The sequence below is a fragment of the Nanorana parkeri genome, unplaced genomic scaffold, assembly GCF_000935625.1.
Source record: "Nanorana parkeri isolate BGI_ZX_2015 unplaced genomic scaffold, ASM93562v1 scaffold1043, whole genome shotgun sequence".
NCBI classification, from domain to species: Eukaryota; Metazoa; Chordata; class Amphibia; order Anura; family Dicroglossidae; genus Nanorana; species Nanorana parkeri.
The window spans coordinates 556,374-578,333 of NW_017307311.1; the positions used below are offsets into that span (position 1 = coordinate 556,374).

General features: G+C 41.6%; 1 protein-coding gene across 1 annotated transcript in view; it reads left to right on the plus strand.

The window, feature by feature from the left end:
* LOC108796025 (A disintegrin and metalloproteinase with thrombospondin motifs 7-like) overlaps positions 1 to 21,618 on the plus strand; it is a 74,406-nt gene extending 52,788 nt beyond the window's left edge. Inside the window, exons 15-24 of the mRNA XM_018567393.1 lie at positions 399 to 540; positions 1,572 to 1,698; positions 2,951 to 3,164; positions 5,334 to 5,867; positions 6,177 to 6,743; positions 9,512 to 9,664; positions 11,173 to 11,346; positions 13,369 to 13,515; positions 13,737 to 13,896; positions 20,912 to 21,618. Of these exons, the coding sequence (XP_018422895.1) occupies positions 399 to 540; positions 1,572 to 1,698; positions 2,951 to 3,164; positions 5,334 to 5,867; positions 6,177 to 6,743; positions 9,512 to 9,664; positions 11,173 to 11,346; positions 13,369 to 13,515; positions 13,737 to 13,896; positions 20,912 to 21,072 (2,379 nt within the window). The 3' untranslated portion in view covers positions 21,073 to 21,618. The remainder of the gene's footprint in view (positions 1 to 398; positions 541 to 1,571; positions 1,699 to 2,950; positions 3,165 to 5,333; positions 5,868 to 6,176; positions 6,744 to 9,511; positions 9,665 to 11,172; positions 11,347 to 13,368; positions 13,516 to 13,736; positions 13,897 to 20,911) is intronic.
* The last annotated feature ends 342 nt before the right edge of the window (positions 21,619 to 21,960 follow it).

The window sequence follows — 21,960 nt, forward strand, 5'->3', positions numbered from 1 at the left end:
CCCACCCCCACACACACACACACACACACTGCAAGGGTTAAGTGCTCATTTTGGTCTAGGGAGGGAATAAAGTTTTACTCACCCGATCCTTGAAGTCAGCTTGCTATGACAGCGCTCCCTCTTGCCTCTCTCCCCCTCCGCTGCAGTGATGGTATGTTTCTCAGCATCCTCACATCCTATACACTGTGTATAGAACGTGATAACTCAGGGACCTTAGATCCATGCAGTGGAGGGGGAGAGAGGCTGGAAGGTTCGTTCTAAGAGCAAGCCAACTCCGAGGATCGGGTATAACTTGTTTATTTTCCTCTAGACCAAAACGAGCAGTTCTTCTTTAACTAAAAATATGTTTTAAAAAATGACTACTCTGACAGAAAACTGACTGATGTTTGTGCATTTAGCTGCTGTTCCAGGAGAAGAATCCCGGAGTGCGGTACCAGTACACCGTTAGAAGAGACCTAGACGATAGCAATGAGGTCCAACCGCCAGAGTTCTCTTGGAGATATGGGGCATGGTCTGAGTGCTCTGCCACATGTGGCACAGGTGAGATCACAGCACTACTATATAAAAGAGCCCCTGGCAAGTCTCAGGATTTCTGAGCATCAAGGCTAGTTTAGAAGCTTAGAGAATAGATCAGGGCCATACTCCTGCTTTGTACACAGTTCATTCCAGATACAGGGTGAGCTAAGTGAATGACAAATGTTCTGTACATGCATTAACCTGCGTTCCACAGTACCCTTGTACACAGTAGAAGTACTGCCCAGAAATTTTAAAGCCCATTTCTACCTTTGCAGAGGTATTTAAAACAAAAAACATGTCACCGATGTACACCGAATTCACATGAAGCAGGCATATGCAGTTGCTGTACATGAACACAGAAACATAATTTTTTTTTGTTAACTTTCCTCTTCATTACCTCTTGGAAATGGCTGCCTCTGTGCTCTGCAAGCAATCTGTGTATATTACAAATGAGCTCCCCCCATTTACTAGTATTCATAGTGGCAACCGCTCTACTGTAATTTTGCCTACAAGTGCAATCCATCTGGGCCCTCATTGTCTATTTCAGCCTTTGCCCCCTGCTCTGGCAAGCTTTGCGTGGCTATGACATCTCATACTGAGGCTAGGCAGTCTGGAACAGTAGTGGGGCAGCAGAAAGTAGTGTACCTAGATGGGTAAGAAGTGTAAATCTAGTCCCAATTGTCCCCTCAACCAGGAGGCAGGGCACTAAGAAGAGAACTGAAAGACCCCCTATTCTATAAAGCCATCCAATTCTCTTACTTAACCTCAGTTTACTTGTGACTTGCTAAGGTAGGATATTTTCAAGCCCATTTAGGTTACTACTTGTTCCAGAGCTCCTAAACCCCAAATGACTTCCCCTTTATACCTGCGTATTTCTCAGTCAGCCTCACTGCCACTTGATGTAATAGGAGGAGAGATGTTCAGTTCACCATAGTTTGCATGCGTATAATTCAATAGACAGCTATATATGTCTTTTGTCAGACATGCAGGTCTCTGACTTGGCATTGTTGTGCAAATGCCACAATGTTTCTACTTACCTGTCATATCCGTGTTAGGGGTTCAGAGGCAGCTGGTGCATTGCGTGGAAAAAGTGGCTGGTCTTGTGGAAGAAAGATATTGCGATTCACTGACACGGCCCGATGACATACAACGAAGCTGCAATGAGGAGCCATGCCCTCCAAGGTGAGAAAGAATCCATATTCATCTTTTACTTTGTCCTTAAATTACTTTGCTACACAACGGGATGCATATTCTTGTTCAAAAGAGGAAATAATTTGTGGCATCAACATCATCTGTGAGATAGATCTTGACACAGGAAGGGACGCTTTCATTGCCAATAGATTTGGCTGCTGGCAGTGTAAGTGCAGGGGCTGCTATATGGTTATGACTTTACATGCCAAAGTATTTGTATTATTACTAACAATACCATACATGCTTGTGATATCCACACCTCTGCCATAGTGCACAGCCTGTAAGGTCACTTTTCTGCTTCCTGGTTCAACCTTACTACTTCCTAGATCGCCTCCCTTATACCTTGACAAAGGTGATGCTGATTCACTGTCCATTAAAAAAAACTGTAGGCTGGGAGGTAACATAGGAAGCTGAATTACTGAACCAGGCAATAAGGGTGTCATATGCCTAAATGTGCAGAGTGGCAGATTTGTGAAAATTACTTAACTAGCTTTAAAGTATTACCAATGTGTTAAGTTAAGCGGTAAATATACACTATATACGTATTTAAAGATATTAGATAAAATATTGTACAAGATCCGTTTATTCTTCCTTGGTGATCTTGGTGAGCAAAGCACTCAGGTACTGGGTGAGTAACAATGAACTCTTGGTTTGCATAGCGTTCATATACACAAGGAAGAATTTGGCCAGACATTACCAGTGCCTCTTAAGACAAAGAGCAACAATAGCAATCAGAACTCTCCTAACATCTCCAATCAGTCTTTTTGCTGTGAGAGAGGTCAGCTTTGGGGTGTCTTTGTCACTCTTAACATGGGATTGTCAAACTGTCAGTGGGAGAGAGACCATTTATACCTTTATAAAAGAATAGCATGAATGAATGCAAAGAAAAGTGCAATAACGAAAGAGAAAATTAGAATAACAATAAGAAAAGTGTAATAACAATAAGAAAAGTGTAATAACAATAAGAAAATTTGAATAACAATGAGAAAAGTGAAATAACGATAAGAAAAGTGTAATAACAATAAGAAAAGTGTAATAACAATAAGAAAAGTGTAATAACTCATTACCATTACCACACTTATTGAAGTTTGAATTAACGTTTTGTTATGTGATACTGTAATTGCAGATGTATTAATGTATATTGCTTACCTTCTTGTTATTTTGGCGTATTGAGTATATATTATTAGATTGCAGCTTTTCATCTCATATCCCACACTAATAGTCTACAATGCGTTATGCACAGGTGGTGGGTCGGAGAGTGGCAGCAGTGCTCCATCACATGTGGCTCTGGCGGTGTGCAGAAGAGAACTGTCCTATGTATTCAGCGCGTGGGACTGGATGAGCAGCGAGCTCTACAACCCCCAGATTGTGAACACCTCCCCAAACCTGAATCCAGCATCTCTTGCAATCATCGTGAGCCCTGCCCTGCCCTCTGGCACCATGGGAACTGGAGCCAGGTGAGCTTTGCCATAAGGGAAAAAGGAAATATTCATGTATGTGCACCATGATTGGGGCTGAGATGAGATTTAAACCTTTGATTGCACTCTGTATGGCATTGCAAAGTGAAATAACAGTGTGCAAAATGCAGTAACCCATAGAAGGCCAACTGATAACTCCAGTCAGATCAGTCCAAAGATCAGTCCATTATACATTTTTTTGAGTATGCCCCATATGTCTCCTGTCTCTAACCAACCCCCACCACTAGAGAACTGGCTTCACATGATTCTAGGGTTGGATTTCCATCACTGTATCCTGCAGGCATACAACCTTTGGCGCCTGAAGTAACACCCCCCAGTTTGGATCACCTCTTTTAATGCTAAATCTGCTCTTTCTGAATCTCATTATTTAGATTCGTGGTTCCCAACTGGTGGGTTGCGACCCAAAAGTTGGTCACAACCCTGTGTTCAGTGGGTCGCTGCATGCCTTACACTACACTAGATGAGAGGCTCCTCAGCCCCCAACTAGTGCAGCACTGTTCTCGTTCCCAATTGTCAGTTTGAGATAGAGTGCGCTGAGGGTATGGCTGTGAGAGAGCTCCATCTATACGTGTATTGCTTACAGCTCCCTCGTGTCTTGTAGAGGTGCCTGGACTGGAGTGACGTCACATTCTGGCTCCCAGCACCTCTACAGGGAGCACAAAGGAGCTGTACAAGCAATGCGCATGTGGATGGAACTCTGTCACAGCACAGCAGCCCACACAGGACCCCAGGCTGAGGATCCACTCCAGTTCACGTAGGGTATGGAGACTGGGTACATCTTTAACCCCTTCATGACTGAGGCCCTTTTTTCAATTTTTGCACCCATGTTATATTCCACATTTTAGGCCTGAAAATGACGTAAAACCCCCCAACATTATATATTTTCTGAATGCCAAGACCCTATAGAATAAAATGGTGGTAGTTGAAAATTTTTATGTTGCGCAATATTAGCGCAACTCCTTATTAAACCCCAAAATTTAGTGACAAATTTAATTAAATGCCCCAAAACACAACAAATTACCCATTTTTTAAATGAAATATAAAAGATGAGGTTACAACGAGTAAAACGATACCCAACATGCCCAGTTTACAGATTGCGTGCGACCGTGAAACGAAGAAATGATGTATGTGTGTGTGTGAGAACGCCTGTGAGTGTGTGAGATTGTGTATGTGGTTGTTTGTGTCTGTCACTGTTTTTGAGGGCCTGTTCACACTGGTACAGTGGGTTAATCTCACAGCTCTGTGCGATTAACACACTGTACCGTGAAATTGCACCTACCACGCGTTCTGGTGTGGGAGGTGTGTTGCCATTCATTCATCCCACCTACTGTTCAATTGCCTGCAATGGAACGTGCATTTCATTGCAATGGGACTTGGGTCGTGACTTAATAACGAAGGATAAATGTGGGTCCTGAGGTTACACAGGTTGAGAACCACTGATTTCAATTATTTAAATAATATATGAGCACCTGTTTGTTTCCTGGTGGATGGCATGTTTGTGTGAGAACATATACATGTTTTACTAAAAAGTATGGCTGTGCTCCACAGGGTCTCTTGGATGAGGTAAAGCTATAGTGAAATCTTAAATTCCAATCTTAGTGTAGAGCTTTAATAACCCCCCACCCAACCCACATTCAACTATTTAAAATGTATCCACCTCTATAGATTATGCTCATAAGACCCATAAGAAATATAATTGCAATGGAATAATAATGAATAAACATGACTTGACTGCCGTTGGATAAGACCCTCCTAATCCCCCACCCAACATTACAACTTTAGCATACCTTGCTTGGTTTCATATGAAATAATGTGGTCATTGGACCACATTATTTCCTATATTGTAGTGGGTGATCATTTTGGAGTGGGTGATCATTTTCCGGGTAGGAAGCTAAGAAAGGTGAGCTGCAGGTGTAGCAAAGCTAGGAGCCAGGACCCCTGGAGATGCTTACTAGGGAACCCAACAAAGTTTACACATGTTAGCAGTGATTTAGCCAGTGTCAGAACATCCAAATGACAGTTTTGAATGGACATGCACTTTAATCAATTAGAAATGACCACTATATAATTGTATACAATCACTAGTTTTCTTATTTTTTTTTTTCTTGATTTGTATAACACATAGCTGTTGTGTCTTCTATCCCTTAGTGCTCTGTATCCTGTGGAGAAGGGTTCCAGCATCGAGATGTATATTGTGATAATGCCCTGGAAGGAGGTTCCTGTGAACCTTCTGAACGTCCTCTTTCCAAGCAAGTATGTGCCATGCTGGCTTGCATACCAGACTTCAGCATATTTGACTGGACAGGAAGCGGAGGCTCTAGCAAAGAAATTGTCAATGAAATCTTTCCAGGCCATCCAAGAGCTTCCCCTAGCAATCGGCATTCCCTGAAAGACAATTCCATCTCAGAAGGTGACTTCACTAATCATGGTGATGGTCAAGGCAAAGCAGGGAAAGCTTATGTTGATGATTTTTATTATGATTACAACTTTATCAATTTTCATGAGGATTTAACTTATGACCCCGTAGAAGATATTTACATCAAAGAAGATGAAGAAGTAGATCAGGAATACATTCCAGTCCATACAGTCCATACACCTAGTTCGGGAAAAGGCAATAATGACATCCTTTCCACAGGAAGCCCACATAATCGATTAACCACCACTGGTCCCTTGCAAACCTCTGTAAGTTTCAGCAGTTCATCAGAGGATCAGAATGATGTCATTACAAATAACAGGGAAACGGCTGTAACTATAAAACATAGTCAGGGGGAGCAACCTACCCCCATATCACATATCCACGAAGGACAAAACGAAAATGAGGACTACTTAACACCAACTGCCACCCAATCTCATGAAACAACTGGTTTGTTTTTCACTTCATCACAGGTCTTTCCAACAACCCCTATATATTCCTCTGGACCTCTGCCTGTTACCCAACATCAAGTCCTAGAACCAATAACATCATTGTCATCAACACATTTTCCTTCCCAGCATTCAGTGACAGAAACCACACAAAGTTCAACATATTATTCTTCATCTACTTCTGAACTAGATACAAAAGATTTACAAAATTCAGCACGCTATATCCCATCAGATCTGGGACAGGATTCACAACCAGGGCCAGACCAAACAGCATATGCAACTACTTCAAGCCAAACATTTTCACCTCAAAAGGAGAACAGTTTACAAGATAATTTTTCTCCAGATTTCTTACCAAGCAAGCCTAAATATTCTTTAGATGTTTTTTCATGGAGTTCGTCTACCCCATCTTCCACAGATTCAGCAGAAATTATCTCTACAGTAAAAACAACTCTGCATGCAAGCTCTGATGGTATGACCTCTAGCAACCCTTACGTCACACCATCCCCACCCACAGTTCCATTCCTCACTACAGTCTTGATGCACATTCCAGACCCTAATAATGAAGGAAGCATGTATCCTCATCTAAGTGAAGACAAAACGAAATCTTCAAATACAACATCTAGTAATCGCTTCATCTTATCACCTGTGGGAGGCGATCTACAGAGGAGTCACTGGAATGTAGGAAACTGGACTGAGGTAAGTCCTAGAGCTGGAGCAGGTAGGGAACTATTGCTACGGTACCACCAAACTAGGTCTTATTTTCGGGGTAGATCTTACTTTCGGGCAAACACGGTACTAACTTTCATAAGATGGGTAAGGTTATCAGTTTGATGTGAGAACAGCGAGTACTCTCTAGGCTTTGTGAAGATGACATGCTAAGGAGTGAAAAATATCAACCCTTAAGTCTGTTGTCAAAAGGAATTAAAGTTTAGAAGTGTGTTCTGTTGCCCTGAGGCATATGTACTGTTCATGTGAACAGTTCTGAGGCTAATCAACCAAAGGCAACCTAGACAGGAGCCTAGGGCCCGATGGATGTCCAGGGGGCCCAGTAACAACCTTTATGCTCCTGCAGTAAATCAGGAGGATAGTACGTTGGTCAAAGCTGTGCATCTGCATATCAGTTCACAAGGGTGGTTCACTCCGGTTCTCTACAGCGAAATCCCCAAGCTAACCTGACAGGTAAGAGCACCAGTTTAGCAGGAATTTCTATGGAAAAATGTTACATGTACTTAAACATAATGGAGTTTTACAAAAATAAAAAACCTGCCATAACAGCGATAAAACCATTGCAAGATCTGTGCTACTGGCCCAAGATTAATCGCTTATTTTTATCATCACATAAGCTGTGCCAGCCTCCATGAAAATAACTTGTATATCTGAAATAGAGGGAAACAAAGACATTCATTCTTATCAGTTTGGAATGCAACGTCAGGGTGCCAATGGGCTATGACTTGGCTTCATTATTAAAGTCATCCAAGGTTTCCCTCCTTGTGGTTGGAAGTACAATGCACATTTCTGCATGAATCACCATGTGGTGGAGGATGTGGATTTTAAGCAATTTTATTGTCTTGTTCTGTTCAAGTCATATAAGTTCATGCTTTTTTTAAAGCATCAGTAAGCATTGGTACGTAAATACACCCTGAATGAAGTAAAGTGGTAAACAATTGGTTTGTATTGTTTAGCAACTGATTCATTTTCAGCTTTTTAATTTGTTGTTTTTGTTGTGGGTTGCCTATACATTAGGCAACTATACAAGCCACATAAGACACGTTTTGCCCCATTTATAGAGCAAAAGAACTGCTGTGGCTGACCAGTCTCAATGTCAGCAGCCAAATCTTAGGTAGTTCAAATGGTAGATATGATTTGACAACCACATCAGTATATGCAGTCATTACATGACAGCTACCATTGTCAAAGTAGACAACATTAGGAACAACATTAGGAACCAGGCAAATGGGAGCGATTCAATAAAGCATTTTGAAACATACTGTATCCCATCGCACTGATCGGAAAAAAGCCCCAAAAAAGCAGGGTGGGTGCAACGTTTCGGAACCTGTGCGGTCCCTTCTTCAGGCAAACGTTGTGGTCCCGAAGAAGGGACCACACAGGTTCCTAAACGTTGCGGTAAGATGCTACACTACCTCAGTCAATAAAATTATTGACTTGGCATTACATTGGCGGGTGAGTGACCTGGATTTGCATCAGTAAAGCATTTGCGGCAGTTTTCTGACACTATGGCCATATTAGAAAGTCCTGCTCTGAATTCATGAAAGCCTTGTGACATTTTCCTTGCTATTTCCAATGTGTGTGACAAATTCAGGTAGTTCTAAAGTGTGACACTTTTACATTCTGGCACTATGGCTGCGACAAATTCATTAAGAAATAGGGCCATATCCGCAAAGACAAATGGAGGTAGATTGGAGCTCTTCCATGTTGGAGTACATTGTGTCAAACGTGTAAGTATTAAGTCGCAGCAAAAATTCTGTCTGAATCAATTCTGCAACAGATTCATAAACACCTTACCAACAGCTGCATAAATCTGTCGGAGGTTGCGCCATTTGTTGCAGACACAAGTTTCCAATGATTGCCTATGACACTCTTTATGAATTCCGGGGAATATGTGTAGGCAAATCTGATAAGGATCAGGACATTGGGGGAACTGAGTGACTGGATATGCCGGTGTATGGCCATCTTTTCTGTATATGTTGCTCTTCACTATGTTTTTCTAACAATAAAGTCGATAGTCACCTTTTTGTGTCCAATAACAGCTTTACGGTTTTACATATGGAAATGTGTTTTCTGTTTTTGCACTTGTCTACATCTTACGTAACTTTTTCAGTACATTTCAAAAGGAGTCTGTCATGACAGCAGTGTGTTTGCTGCTATTGCAGACTGATTTAAAGAAGAACTCCGGGCACGTGTTCTTAACCCTTGCAGCGGGGCTACCCACGCATTGCAAGGGTTAAGTGCTTGTTTTTGTCTAGGTGCTAAAAAAAAAAGAGTTATAGTCACCTGAACTGCTGAGCCATAGCCTCTTACACTGCAGCACTGGAATGTTCCTCAGCATCCTCACGTCTATACACTGTTTATAGAACGTGATGATGAGACCGCTGGAGCAGAGGGGGAGAGGGGCACCAGGGACCAATCTAAGAGCAAGCTGGCTCCTAGATTCAGGTGAGTATAAGTTTTTTTTCTTTTAGCACCTAGATGAAAACAAGCACTTAACCCTTGCATGTGCATGTCAGATGTCCTGAGACCAGATGCGCTTGTGCATCTTCCAGGCCAGTGACTCACTAAGATAGGATAAAGGTTACAGTCCTAGAAAATGTGTCTTCTAAATGAATACTCCTGTCAGCATGTCCCTTATGAGCACTACAACACTGCTGATTGCCTCTTATTGCGGCCTACCCTCTAGGTCTAGCAGGTACTACATGTACATGTCACATGTTTCTTTTTTTTTCTAGTGTTCCACTTCCTGTGGCCTTGGTGCAATGTGGCGCTCAGTTATGTGCATGGCAGAAGGTAATAACACATGTGACACCAGTGCCAAACCAGCTCCGGCACGCCGTTGCCATCTGCGGCCTTGTGCATCATGGACAATGGGAAACTGGAGCAAGGTAACCAGTCTGCCTCCCTGCTTATTTATCAATGGTCCAGCAATGACTGTGGGCTACAGGAGGGCTGCTGCTTAGTAATATTTGCTGTATTTGGGTACATTGATGTTAGGCTGATAGTTTTCCCATTTTTAAGTAGTTGGAATTGCTGGTAGTAGTTAATCACATTCAGCTGGACTTGTTCTGTAATATTGAATATGTTTCATAGGTTATCCAAACCACTGAACTGAAGAAGTGGAGGGGATAAGCCACGAAATGTCTTTATCATTACAGAACAAGTCCACGTGAATGTGACTAACTACTACTAGCTACAACACCATGACCTGGAATATGAGAACCTTCACAGACAAGGAATTGGATCAAAATCCTTCTCTTATACTGAAAAGAATGATATATAGTGTTTTGCATATGTTTTATTATTTGTTATGTGCAGGACCAAGAAAACAACATTTTGCCCCCAAATTTAAAAAAAATCAATTTACTAAGGTAAATATGAAATACGGCATATCAAGTAATGAATATTTACTATTTGTAGCCATCCAATGGCACTTTAGAGTGCTTTCCTCTTTCTTATCAGGATGACTATTGGGTTGCTGTAAACTAGGGATGCACAAATACCAAGAACAGTACTCAGTACATGTACAGCTAGTTTTCGAGCTCCAAGACTAGACCAGAGAAAAATTCAAAAAAGTTAGGAGACAGCTGTCATTTGTAAGGAGCACACAGAGCTCCTGGGATTTGTACATCTCTGTTTTAATGTATGAATTTTTTTTTATAAACATATAAAGGGATGCACAGATACCATTTTGTCAAGTACAAGTACTAATACTCGCCCAAGTACTTACAAGTACGAGTACTGATATATTTTTGTTGTGGTCATGTGACAGTTTCTCTAAAACAATACAGACTAATGATTTCAGGAAAGTGGTGGAGCCCCAGGGCCCGGCCCCAGCTGCAACCGCTGCAACCCTGGTAGTTTTCATGAAAATGCCAATTATCAGCACCGGTATCTGAACTGGTATCGGAACATCCCTACTGTAAACTGTCTTTGTGTTACGAACGAACATCAATAGCAGGAGCTCAAATTGCACACACAGCTGAATGAGTCAGAGGAGAGACGCACACCCTTTTTCCTTCTCAGCTCTGTCTGGATTTTCTGTTATGCTGAGAAAGTGACCTGGTAGTGCTGGGCTTTCTCCAAAATAATAAATGTCATGACTGCATCCTGTATTAGATATTTGATAATGATAATTTTTTCATACAAATAATACAAAATATAAAACAGCTTTTCAATTTGTACACTAGATTAAAAATATAACTCACCAAAACCTTTGTAGTTTCCCCTAAAAGCAGCATGTACATTTTAGTGAATATCAGGTCACCAGTTCATTCTGTATTTGTAATCAAGTAAGTCATAAGAAATGAACAATCGTTTCTAGATAAAAATAATTGTTACTGGTGTAAAAACACAAGATCATTTCCCTTCAGCTTGCTTTGTATTTCCTCTGCAGTGTTCCCAGAGCTGTGGAACGGGAGTTCGGGTCAGAGACGTCCAATGTGTGGACACTCGGGACAAGAGGATTCTGAGACCCTTCCATTGCCAGAGTACAGTATTCAAGCCACGTGTACAGATGGTCTGTCATGAGCAGAAATGTATGGAGTGGTATGTTTCCTCCTGGAGAGAGGTGAGTACTGGGGCACAGGAGAGTTAGAGGCTTTCATTTTTTCTTCAGATTGTTCTTTATTTCAGCAGATACATCTATAATGAAAAATGAAATCTTGGTCACCTTGTAATTATTACCACTGAATTTCCCTGCTTCAAGACTTCATTTACATGTCATAAATTGGCCATGGTGAGACAAGTGTACTGCGGATACCTGCGTCCTGGGATCTGAGGTGTTCAGCAGCACCTGCTCAGCCTGTACAACCCAATGACAGGGCAGGGAAAATCAGCTTTTGTTGGCAGGGCCACCCATTGATTGTGCCACCCATTTGGCTGATTCGGCAGGAAACATCTACAAATCGATCCATATATGGCCAGCTTTAGTGTGCCGTTATTTACAAAGAAAATGAAGACAGAAGGAAGGAGCTTGCTCCTAAGCTGAGACTCAAAGTACCAAGTGCTTACTCTATATGTTACAATGAGGTGTAAATGTCATCTGTGGATACCCCGCCACACAGGTTACACAATAGTATAACACTTAAGAGGGGAGTAGTTCTGCCAAGGTTGTCTTGCACCTGTTTCCTGACACAAGTCCTGGAAGTGATAGAAGTTTGCAGCAGGGTAGAGAAATCCCTAGAGAGTCATAGAGAGATATAACAAGTCTAAACAATGGGTGATCTGCGCAGTCACAGCAAGATTCTGAACTCTTCTATCCACCTGTTAAATGCTGTTGTAAAATGTGCAGTAAACATGCCTTTTGTAAGTCTCTCTTATACTAAATCTGGGCCTCGGTTCTTTCACCTCCTCCCTCTTCTCATCTTCCCTATTTTGTAAGAGTCACCGCATTGCCCTGAAAGTTTGTTACGTGGGACACCTGAATGGGGCATCCAAATGTGAATGGGAACAAAATGAACACCTTCATCAAATGTCCCATCTTACCAGAGGGTGAAACAGAACTTTGTTGATTGACTCCAAAGCAAAAGCTGTCTGTGTACAGTACACATTGCATTTACTTCACCATGTAGAACTGGGGACTATGTATGACAAAGAGTCCTGGTCACTGGTCAGCAGTCCCATCACTTAACAAGCTTCCAGGCCAAAGAAGCTGTTTTGACAACCAGACAAACAAACGCCCCTGTGCTTCCTTTTGGGTTCATGAAACCATTGTGGTCGCATTCGAGTCCTCATCCCTGGTACTGTTGCATCCCTAAGGAAACATTGCCTCCTGCTGGTATCAGGTGTAAGAATACAAGAAGTATGTTGAAGGTCAGGGAGATGTTTTATATGCAAGGCCACTTTTCTTGATGTCAGATTCAATGCAAATGGTTTAAAGGAGAGTGAGCAAGGTTGGGACATGGGCATCATATAACAGTTTTTGCACATTTTACAAGCTAACATCGGCTTTCCTGTCCAGTAAAAAGCACGTCAATAAACCTGGACCATTTATGTATATTTATACATGGTGATCATATCGCCCCTTAATCACTTCCAGGGAGAATTAATTTAGGTCAGTTACATTTTTCTTCATAGCGGAGGTCCTCCGTGCCTCTTATTAGTTTAGTTGCCCTTTTCTGCACTTTCTCCAGTTCCACAACATCCTTTTTGTGAACTGGAGCCCAAAACTGAACTGCATATTCCAGGTGAGGTCTTGCTAATGCTTTGTATGGGGCAGCTTATGTCGCTCTGTCTCAGCAGTCTACACCCCTTTAAATACAAGAAAATTGTAATTGTATTGTATTGTATTGTAATTTAGCTTGCTTTAAAAAAATGCAGCTTGACATTGCATTCTGTAAAGTCTATGGTCTACCACAACACCCAGACCCTGATTGACAACCCCCATTTTACTCCCCTTAGCATAGCATAGTAAAGCATGTTAGGAAATACATGTTGCTGTTATAGATTATCTTTGCTTTACTTTGCGTTTTGTTTTTACTACTCACTGCGGGTAACAATAGTTACAATGTAGACAAATGCATTGTAATCATGTATTAACAGTCTCTTGTGGGCAGTTCTGCAATTTTATGTCTTGATTTTGTATGTGCAGTGCTCAGAGGAGTGTGGTGGTGGCATGCAGCAGAGGCTGGTCACCTGCCCTCAGACTGGTCGCTGTGATGAAAGTCTGAAACCCAACAGCAGTCGCCCTTGTAACGAACATCCATGTACTACATGGGCTGTTGGACCCTGGGGCCTGGTAAGTGTAAAGTACAGTGGTATCTTGATGTTTCCCATCACAGGGCACTGATATAGCATTGGCATAGTGATACTTCACTGTACACAACATATCTAGAAGGCTGCAGTATTAACTAGCTTTATGCGGCACAGATTACATTTGGGGACATGTCTGCGCCCCCTCACAGTCCTTCTTACTGTCTTCTTCTTTCTGGGCTGTCTATACGCTTTGGCTGACTTTAGTGCACAGCTTCCTGCGGAGGGGGAATCCAGCGTCGCCAGGTGAAATGCGTGAACAAAGGGACGGGGGCAGCTGAGGAAGATAACAATCTGTGTGATCATGAACCATGGCCTGAAAACATCCAGAAGTGTAACCCTCAGGACTGCCAGCAGAACACCACCAGTAAGTGCCTGTATTCACTGAGCTGCCACACTCAGCACTGTACACAGATGCACCACACAAGCACCACACAAGCTCACTCTCCAGATAGGAAGTACACTTAATGCACAGAAGTGCTCTCCAGGAATAGAAAGACGTGTACTTAGATATGTAAATAAAAGGTCTAGGTTCAGCAATGTTATGTGCCCAAAAATGAGGTCAGCCGCCTACCTGAATATACTGACTGACCAGGTTTTCTATAATGCCAGAATTCATAGGGCTCAGATTGTGAAAGAGTAGTTCTGGGAGCATGACACACCATTTTCACACATGGATTGGCCACCATAGAGTCCAGACATTAACCCCATTGAGAATCTTTGGGATGTGCTGCAGAAGACTTTACGCAGAGGTCTGACCCTCCCATCATCACTACAAGATCTTGGTGAAAAATGAATGCAACTCTGGATGGAAATAAATGCTGTGCCATTGCATAAGCTTATCAAAACGTTGCCACGGCGAATGCGTGCCATAATCAATAATAAAGGCACTCCAATGAAATATTAGATTGTGTGACCTTTTTTTGGCCAGGCAGTGTACAGTATATATACAGTTTATTCTCTATTTTTCCGCCATCATCTCTCATGCTGTATAAACTAATAGATATAAAAAAATATTTTCCAGATAATAGAGTACATAATATTGTTCAAACACTGAGGCCCTGTGCAGACATGCGGTGCACGTGAATGCTGCATTTGCAGCTTGTCAGTATAGGCCAGTCCATTCATTTCATTGATCTGCCCTACTTGCAACAAATGCAGCAAAGAAGCTTATGCAACAGTTTGAGCTCTGAGCTCTACATTTTTTTTGACTGCATGTTTTGCGTATTTTGTTGCATTTGGGGTGCCATTAACAAATAATAACACCACAAGGGCCACACGTGTTACATTAACCCATGCAGATGTGCTGCAGGTCTGTATGAGCTTATAATGTATAGCTACTGTATAAATGTTTTTTTTAGATAGATAGATAGATAGATAGATAGATAGATAGATAGATAGATAGATAGATAGATAGATAGATAGAATTTTGATTATTTTTGTTTAAAACTTTACTCCTTTGACATATTCTACTTTGTGTTTCGCTGTTCAACTAGTTTAAGGGTCATTGCTGGTCTTACAAACCTCTCAACATTACTTCTACATTAACTGGGAAAAGTTCACAGCCCACGGCTGGGTGACCACAATGTACTGTGGACGGGAACATCTGAAAGTCATGTGAGTGTATGTATTGCACAGTTCTGATTAGTGCACTCTGTCCAGACACTTGTATATTGTGCTATAGCATGCTTGCAGTATGTATTTTCCAGATCTGCTGTGTGTGCGATAACTAGAAATACCTTTTCACAGTGCAGCTGACAATTCTCTGGAGCACCTATAAAAATAGATGAAATACTGCCCTTTAAACATCTTATTGGAATTTTGCTGTAAATGGACTGGCAGGCAATGGGATGTTTAAATACCTAGGGTGATAAATACAAGTATATAGTAAAGTTCGCTGCAGTGCAAATGTTTTACTGTAATATGTAACATTATACATGGAATAATGAGCAGCAAGTTGTAAATTCCAAAAATAATATTCATTAATGAGTTATCTTGTCATTCAAATGTATTGCCTGATATATATTATTAAAACTCACATTTATAAAAGTTTCCATTTGCATTGCACTAGCGCCTCTAGGTGGCACTGACAAGTATTGGAAATTACTTTACTCATCAGTGCCATCTAGGGGTCCTAGTGCTGCGTGAACAGCATCCGCCAGGTTCTAAGCTAAGCGGAACTTTTATAAATGTACCCCATAATAGAAACAATTGAACTGCGCTTGGATGTGAAACAATGTATGTGCAAAATCTACCTTGGCAAGCTGCAGCACTCACAAAAGCGTATGTGCTTCCAATTGTAATGAGATCATCTGTGTTGCGCTGTGCCTGGTAATCTTATATCTGCTAATCAACAAAAAATATACACTGAGTGGCCAGATTATTATGACCACCCCATCAGACTCTGGCCACTCAGTGTATATTTATATAAACAATATATTCCTTTCATAAATTAAGTGCCAATATTTGAATCGATAAAGTGCCAATAAATAAAGTGCAAAGTAACTATTCATATAGATGTGATCATTAAGGAGGTCAATCAACCAATGAAGTAACAGAGGCTGCAGAAAAAGAGACTGAAGACTCTGTTTTCTTAATCCCTTTTTCTATTTTAAACTAGAAATATCAGGGTCTGTTTCGCCCCCCAATATTTCCCCAGAGCCCCCAACAGTAAAGTAAAAAAATAAAAATATTTAATAAAAATAAATAAATACAAATTAAATATATAAAAATTTGAAAGTTTATTAAAAATAAATAAAAGTAAAATATTTGGAAAAAAAATGAAAAGGTTATAAAAAAAAATGTTTGGTTTCAGTTTCGGCCTGACATTTTTTTATATTTCGGTTTTGAAATGTTCATTTCGATGCACCTCTAATTTAAAATACTTGCTTTTTCTTCACTTTTACCTGCAATTTTGTAAGTTGGTGGCAGGATCTCATTAACCTGCAGCTTTATTAAAATCATAAACGCTATGGATACATCTGTAATACCCAACATACATTGGGGTTCAAAGACTTATAAATAGTAAATTATTATGTTATATAGCACCAACAGTTTGCGCAGTACTTTACAAAATAAGGGGTGACAGTACAGTTACAATACAATTCCATACAAGAGGATTAGAGGATGAGTAATACTGAGACATATCTGACGTCTTGATCATCTATCTAGTAACAAAACTGTCAAAGGTGCAACAATGTAAGTAGAGATTAATTAACAGCATCACTAATACGTACTTTGCGAGATATTTTATTCCACCAGCCATGGGAAGTGTTTTTCGATCACAGGACATAATTCATACCATGGCTTTTTATAGCCTGACAAAGGATCTTGCTACTTAAATATTGGCTGTATGTTGTGGAATGGAGTGACGAGGAAAAAGTTTATTCTGCTGTTGTAGCTGCGGGTTCTCCTCATGAGTGACTGCACCTTTGTGGAGCAAACCAGCTAGTCAGATAAATGCAGATCTCTCACCAAGAATGATGGGCACTGAGGGCTTGTTCACACCAAATGTGGACCAGATCTCCATGAGTTTCTGCACATGCAGTGCAGTGTGTTTTGCCGCATTTTTGCCACGTTCCGGGCCGTCTGCGTTCCAGAGCAGAAAAATAGGGCATTCTACAGTTTTTTTTTACATGCTCTGGAACTGAACACTCTGGTGTGAAGTAGAGCCCAAAATACCATTTGAATACATTGGATGCATTTTTGATGAGTTCTGTAACTGCTCTGCATCTGCTCCGTACTTGGTGTGAACAAGCCCTAAGAGATCTGTTGATTCTATCAGTATAAAGTGATGGCATGAATTACAGATATCGGCATGTGCATGGTATTCCCTTACTTATCAGGGTGTCTTCATCAGACAAAGCTATTGTGTATATTATTTTCCATATCCAGCTATGGTAGATGTGTGAACTGAGTGCAGAAAACAGAGTGTGGGATTGTGGATGCCAATGCTGGGAGTGGCAGTGCCCTCATTTTATGCCCACTCTGCCGTCTAGACTTTCCAGCACCTACAAATCACATGCACATTATTCACAATTCTGATAAGCAGCAGAGTAGATGGCACATCCAGCTGGATTCCACTTTCTGGCCCAGACTACCCCTGCAAGCTGGACTGCAGAGTTAATGTTTATACCTTTGTTCACATATTAACAGTGACCAAGATTTCAGATTACAGGGTCAGCAAGTGGGTCACACTCCCATGAAGTTTTTTTAACAAAAGGTTGTGCCAACACTGTTCATAGTTCATATTAAAACCATACAAAAGTTTGATGAATCAGTATGGATGGATTTTTATTGAGATTTATAAAACTTGTATGCAAATTAAAAAGTGAAAAAGGCAGACCCTGTTGAAATATACACTATAACAAACCCTGTTAACAGACCATGTTAAAATGGATCCGAACGAAAAAAAAAAGATGATTTGCTATGTTACAGAGATCATTTAGAAGTGCTAAATAAGAACTCTGGGCCAATCAAATCTTAACCCTTACAGTTCGGGGGTAGCCCCACTGCAAGGGTTAAGTGTCCATTTTGCCTGGCAAAACATTGCCTCCGATCGCACTGCGGGTGTGGGCGTGGCTGTGGTGCCATTGACTACAATGCACCGCCACGCCCCCTCCAGCCCCAGAATGCAGGTGGACGTTTTGTGAGCGATTGCGGTGCGTTCCAGCAGCACCCGCTCTGGAATGCACTGCAATTGGTGTGAACAAGCCCTTAGGTGTGAATGGGGACTGAAGAGAAGCATGTTAACCGCCACCTGCTCATCCCCCGCATACCCCAGGAATATATTTTTAAAAAATCTCTATGCATACCTACAGTATTTTCCTGCAGTCTTCCTGTCAGTCAGTCACCTGCAGCTATATTTCACATAGTGAGCTGTCAGAAAGTTAGGGGTTCATTGCCACACAAATACAGGAGTAGTATTCATTGCGGTCAAAAACAATAGTCCATTTGACCCCATTAACGCTCAGAAATCGTATTTCTACTGCTGTATGTCCATCTTTACTGTGACTCTGTGAGTGTAGGATGGAGATTATGGAAACACATAGACGTGATAGAGCATGTTCTGCCACGTTGTGTGAATGTTTACATACCATCAGAAAATGTTATGAAAGGCTCATTTATAGAAGACCGTTTCTATTTTGTGCTGTGTGACCCTCTAACCTGCGCTGTGGTTAAACATCTCTTCTGATTTGATACCCCAACCATGTCAATGTTGACACAATAAAGACAAACAATGAACAGAAACAGAAGCCTTTGAAGATTCTCTCTATGTAAACTTCAGATTCTGAGCACAGGAAACATATCCGGTCTTCATCACACTTTGATGTATGGGCACCTTTAGGCATTTTTCTCATGTATTGTAGGTACATTCCTGTATAATTAAAGGGTATCTATGGTCAAAAACTATCAATAAATCGGTATTTCTATATTGAATTTCCACTCCTAATAACCATATCCATTTAGAAGTCTGTATACCGACTTATTTAAAATGCCCATAGAATGTACTTCCTCAATGCACTGACGCAATTTCACTCAGCCCTGTGAATGTGCACTTCCTTGTGTCGCAACTGTCACACAGCCTGCTATTTGAATGACAACTTAACGTCTGAACAGTGTAACACAGTAATTGTTTGCTGGAAGCAATGCATTATGGGATATGAAGTATTCCAGTCCACAGTGGCCGGAAGGTGCATTTGGGTGCTATTTAAGTAAATGGCAATGCGATGCACCTAGCGCACGATAACACGCTAGGTTCATTGTGCGATAGCATGCGCTAAATGTACGGTATCTTGCGATTAACGATACGTTTAGGTGTGAACAGGACCTTGCAACAGAAACCTGGCAGCCTGCAAACAGCAGTTTCTAAAGCTAGCCATACATTATTAAAATGTAAGCCAATTCACAGGAATTGGGCAAAAATCTAACAGTGGATGGCCCTGGCAGCTCTACATAAAGTCGATTACTCAATTGACTTTTGTCAAATGAACTGGGTTGAGAATCTTCAGCTGAATGGTGATTGTAGCCAATTAGCAGTCACTGTTCATGTTTTCCAACAGCGCCGGGCGCCCACTGTAAGAAAACAGTAGCTGCAGGAGATTCATCCCTCCGCATTGTTTAGCCTGTGGGCTGAAAAAAAAAATCTATTGGTGTGTGGCCAACTTATCCTGTTAGAAACCGACATTTTAGATCCATTGTTGTGATATCTGAGGATCTGAGAACTAATTACTCCACAGTACATACAGCTACAGAAGTCACAGGTGGATTGTTTTAAAGTTCTTTTACAGCTTCTAAAGAATATAATGCATACATATACAGTACATTGCCTGGCCAAAAATAAAAAATAACATGCTCTAATATTTAGTTAGACCGGCATTAGCTTTGATTGCGGCACACATTCGCTGTGGCATCGTTTCGATGAGCTTACACAATGTTAGAACATTTATTTCTATCCAGAGTTGTATTAGTTTTTCACCAAGATCTTGTAGTGATGATGGGAGAGTCGGACCTCTGTGTAAAGTCTTCTACAGCACATCCCAAAGATTCTCAATGGGGTTAAGGTCTGGACTCTGTGGTGGCCAATCCATGTGTGAAAATTATATCTCATGCCCCCTAAACCACTCTTTCACAATCTAAGCCCGATGAATCCTGGCATTGTCATCTCAGAATATGTCCGTGCCATCAGGGAAGAAAAGGTCCAGTGATGAAAAAACCTGGGTATATTTAGGTAGGCAGCCAACCTAATTTTTTGTGGACATTTTTTGCTATGGTGCTTCAGTTGGTCTGTCTATAAGCACGTTCTTACAGAACAGCACTAGTTGAAGATGGTACAATCAGATTCCAAGGACATGTGTGGTCAGTGTAAGCCCTTCATTTGCTGCCAGAGCTGTGGTTGAAAACTTGTTCAATGTGTAGTCTAGCACAGCGGTCGCCAACCGGTCGTCTGTGGACCACTGGTGGTCCACGAGAACATTTTGGTGGTTCCCGCACCCCTCTGATGCCGTGCAGGCTGGGCCGTCATCGAAGCAGCACGGAGGCTGCGGGGCTGCCTCTCACTGACTCAAGCAGCGGCTGTCACAAGGAATGAAGTGGTCCGCGGGATTTAAAATTATGAATTTAGCGGTCCCTGAGGTCCGAAAGGTTGGCGACTGCTGGTCTAGCATTTAACTAGGGCGCATGCCATATAGTCTTCATGGTTTAATGAACTGGTCCAGCTGAGAACATAAATGTCTGCACCAATTATATACAGCAGATATAATTAAGTTTTTTTTGCAGGATCACTTTCTCTGCACTAGGAATCATATTGAAAGTTTCCTTGATATTTCATGTACTTGACTGCCATCTCTTTATCTGCTAGTAATGTGTTATTTCTCCTGCAGCCTCATGCACCCGTGACCGCCTCACATTCAGCTTCTGCCGCACCTTGAGGGTCCTTGGTCGCTGTTCACTGGCCACAGTCCAAGCTCAATGCTGCCAGACCTGCCAGACTCATTCCCAGAGTTCACGTGAGCTCACAAACCAGCGGTTGTCCCGGAGGTGAGGATGACCGCTGTCTCTAGTCTCAGGGACAAAAACTTTGCAGTGGACATGTCTGCAATGATTGGATATAGTCACCCCTGCTGAAATGGTCCAAAGATCCGTCCCAGCATCTTCTGCCTTGCAAGTGAGGTCATTAATTGTTCACAAGATAATGGAAATGGTGAAGGAACAGGTTTCTGTGTGGATTGGACTCTATTCGGCTACCACTTTCCCACAACCCGTCCAAGATTGCACAGTCTCCGGACCTTTGGTGCTAATGTTCAAGTGACGTAAACTCAGAACTCTTATAACGATTCACTGGCTGGCCAGTGGATGAATGTTGTGCTCCTTATAATGGTCAGCTTTCTGGTGCTTATGATGTCTTTGGTCTCAGCCTCAGGCATATATTGCGTAGCTAGACAGCAGTCCATCGAACAGTCCCACCCACGAGGCAAGAGAACCTGTTTGCCCTCTTTCATGCCTTTACTTTGTGTAATTTTACTTTTCTAGCTTTGTGCACTGATGATGAATATGGGGCTGACGTTCTGCTGAAAACATCTCTAAGCAACAATCAATGTAATGCACTCGGGGCAAGTGATTGTGAATGGAAAGATATATTCCCCATAACCTCATTCCACCTACCTGCCTATGGATCATCTGGCCACACTAAGCCATATCATCATAGGGTGGCCATATGTACCAGGAATAGGTCTTATATTTATAATGAAATGATTAAAGAAGATCTCCAGGAATTAAAAAAATGTACCCTTGCAGTGGGGCTACACCCGCACTACAAGGGTTAGGTGTTCTTTTGTCTAGGGGGCTCACATAAAAGCAGATATAGTCACCAGTGCTCACCTCTCTCCCCCAAGTCAGTGGACCTGTCTTAGATTAGCCCAGGGGAGAAGAG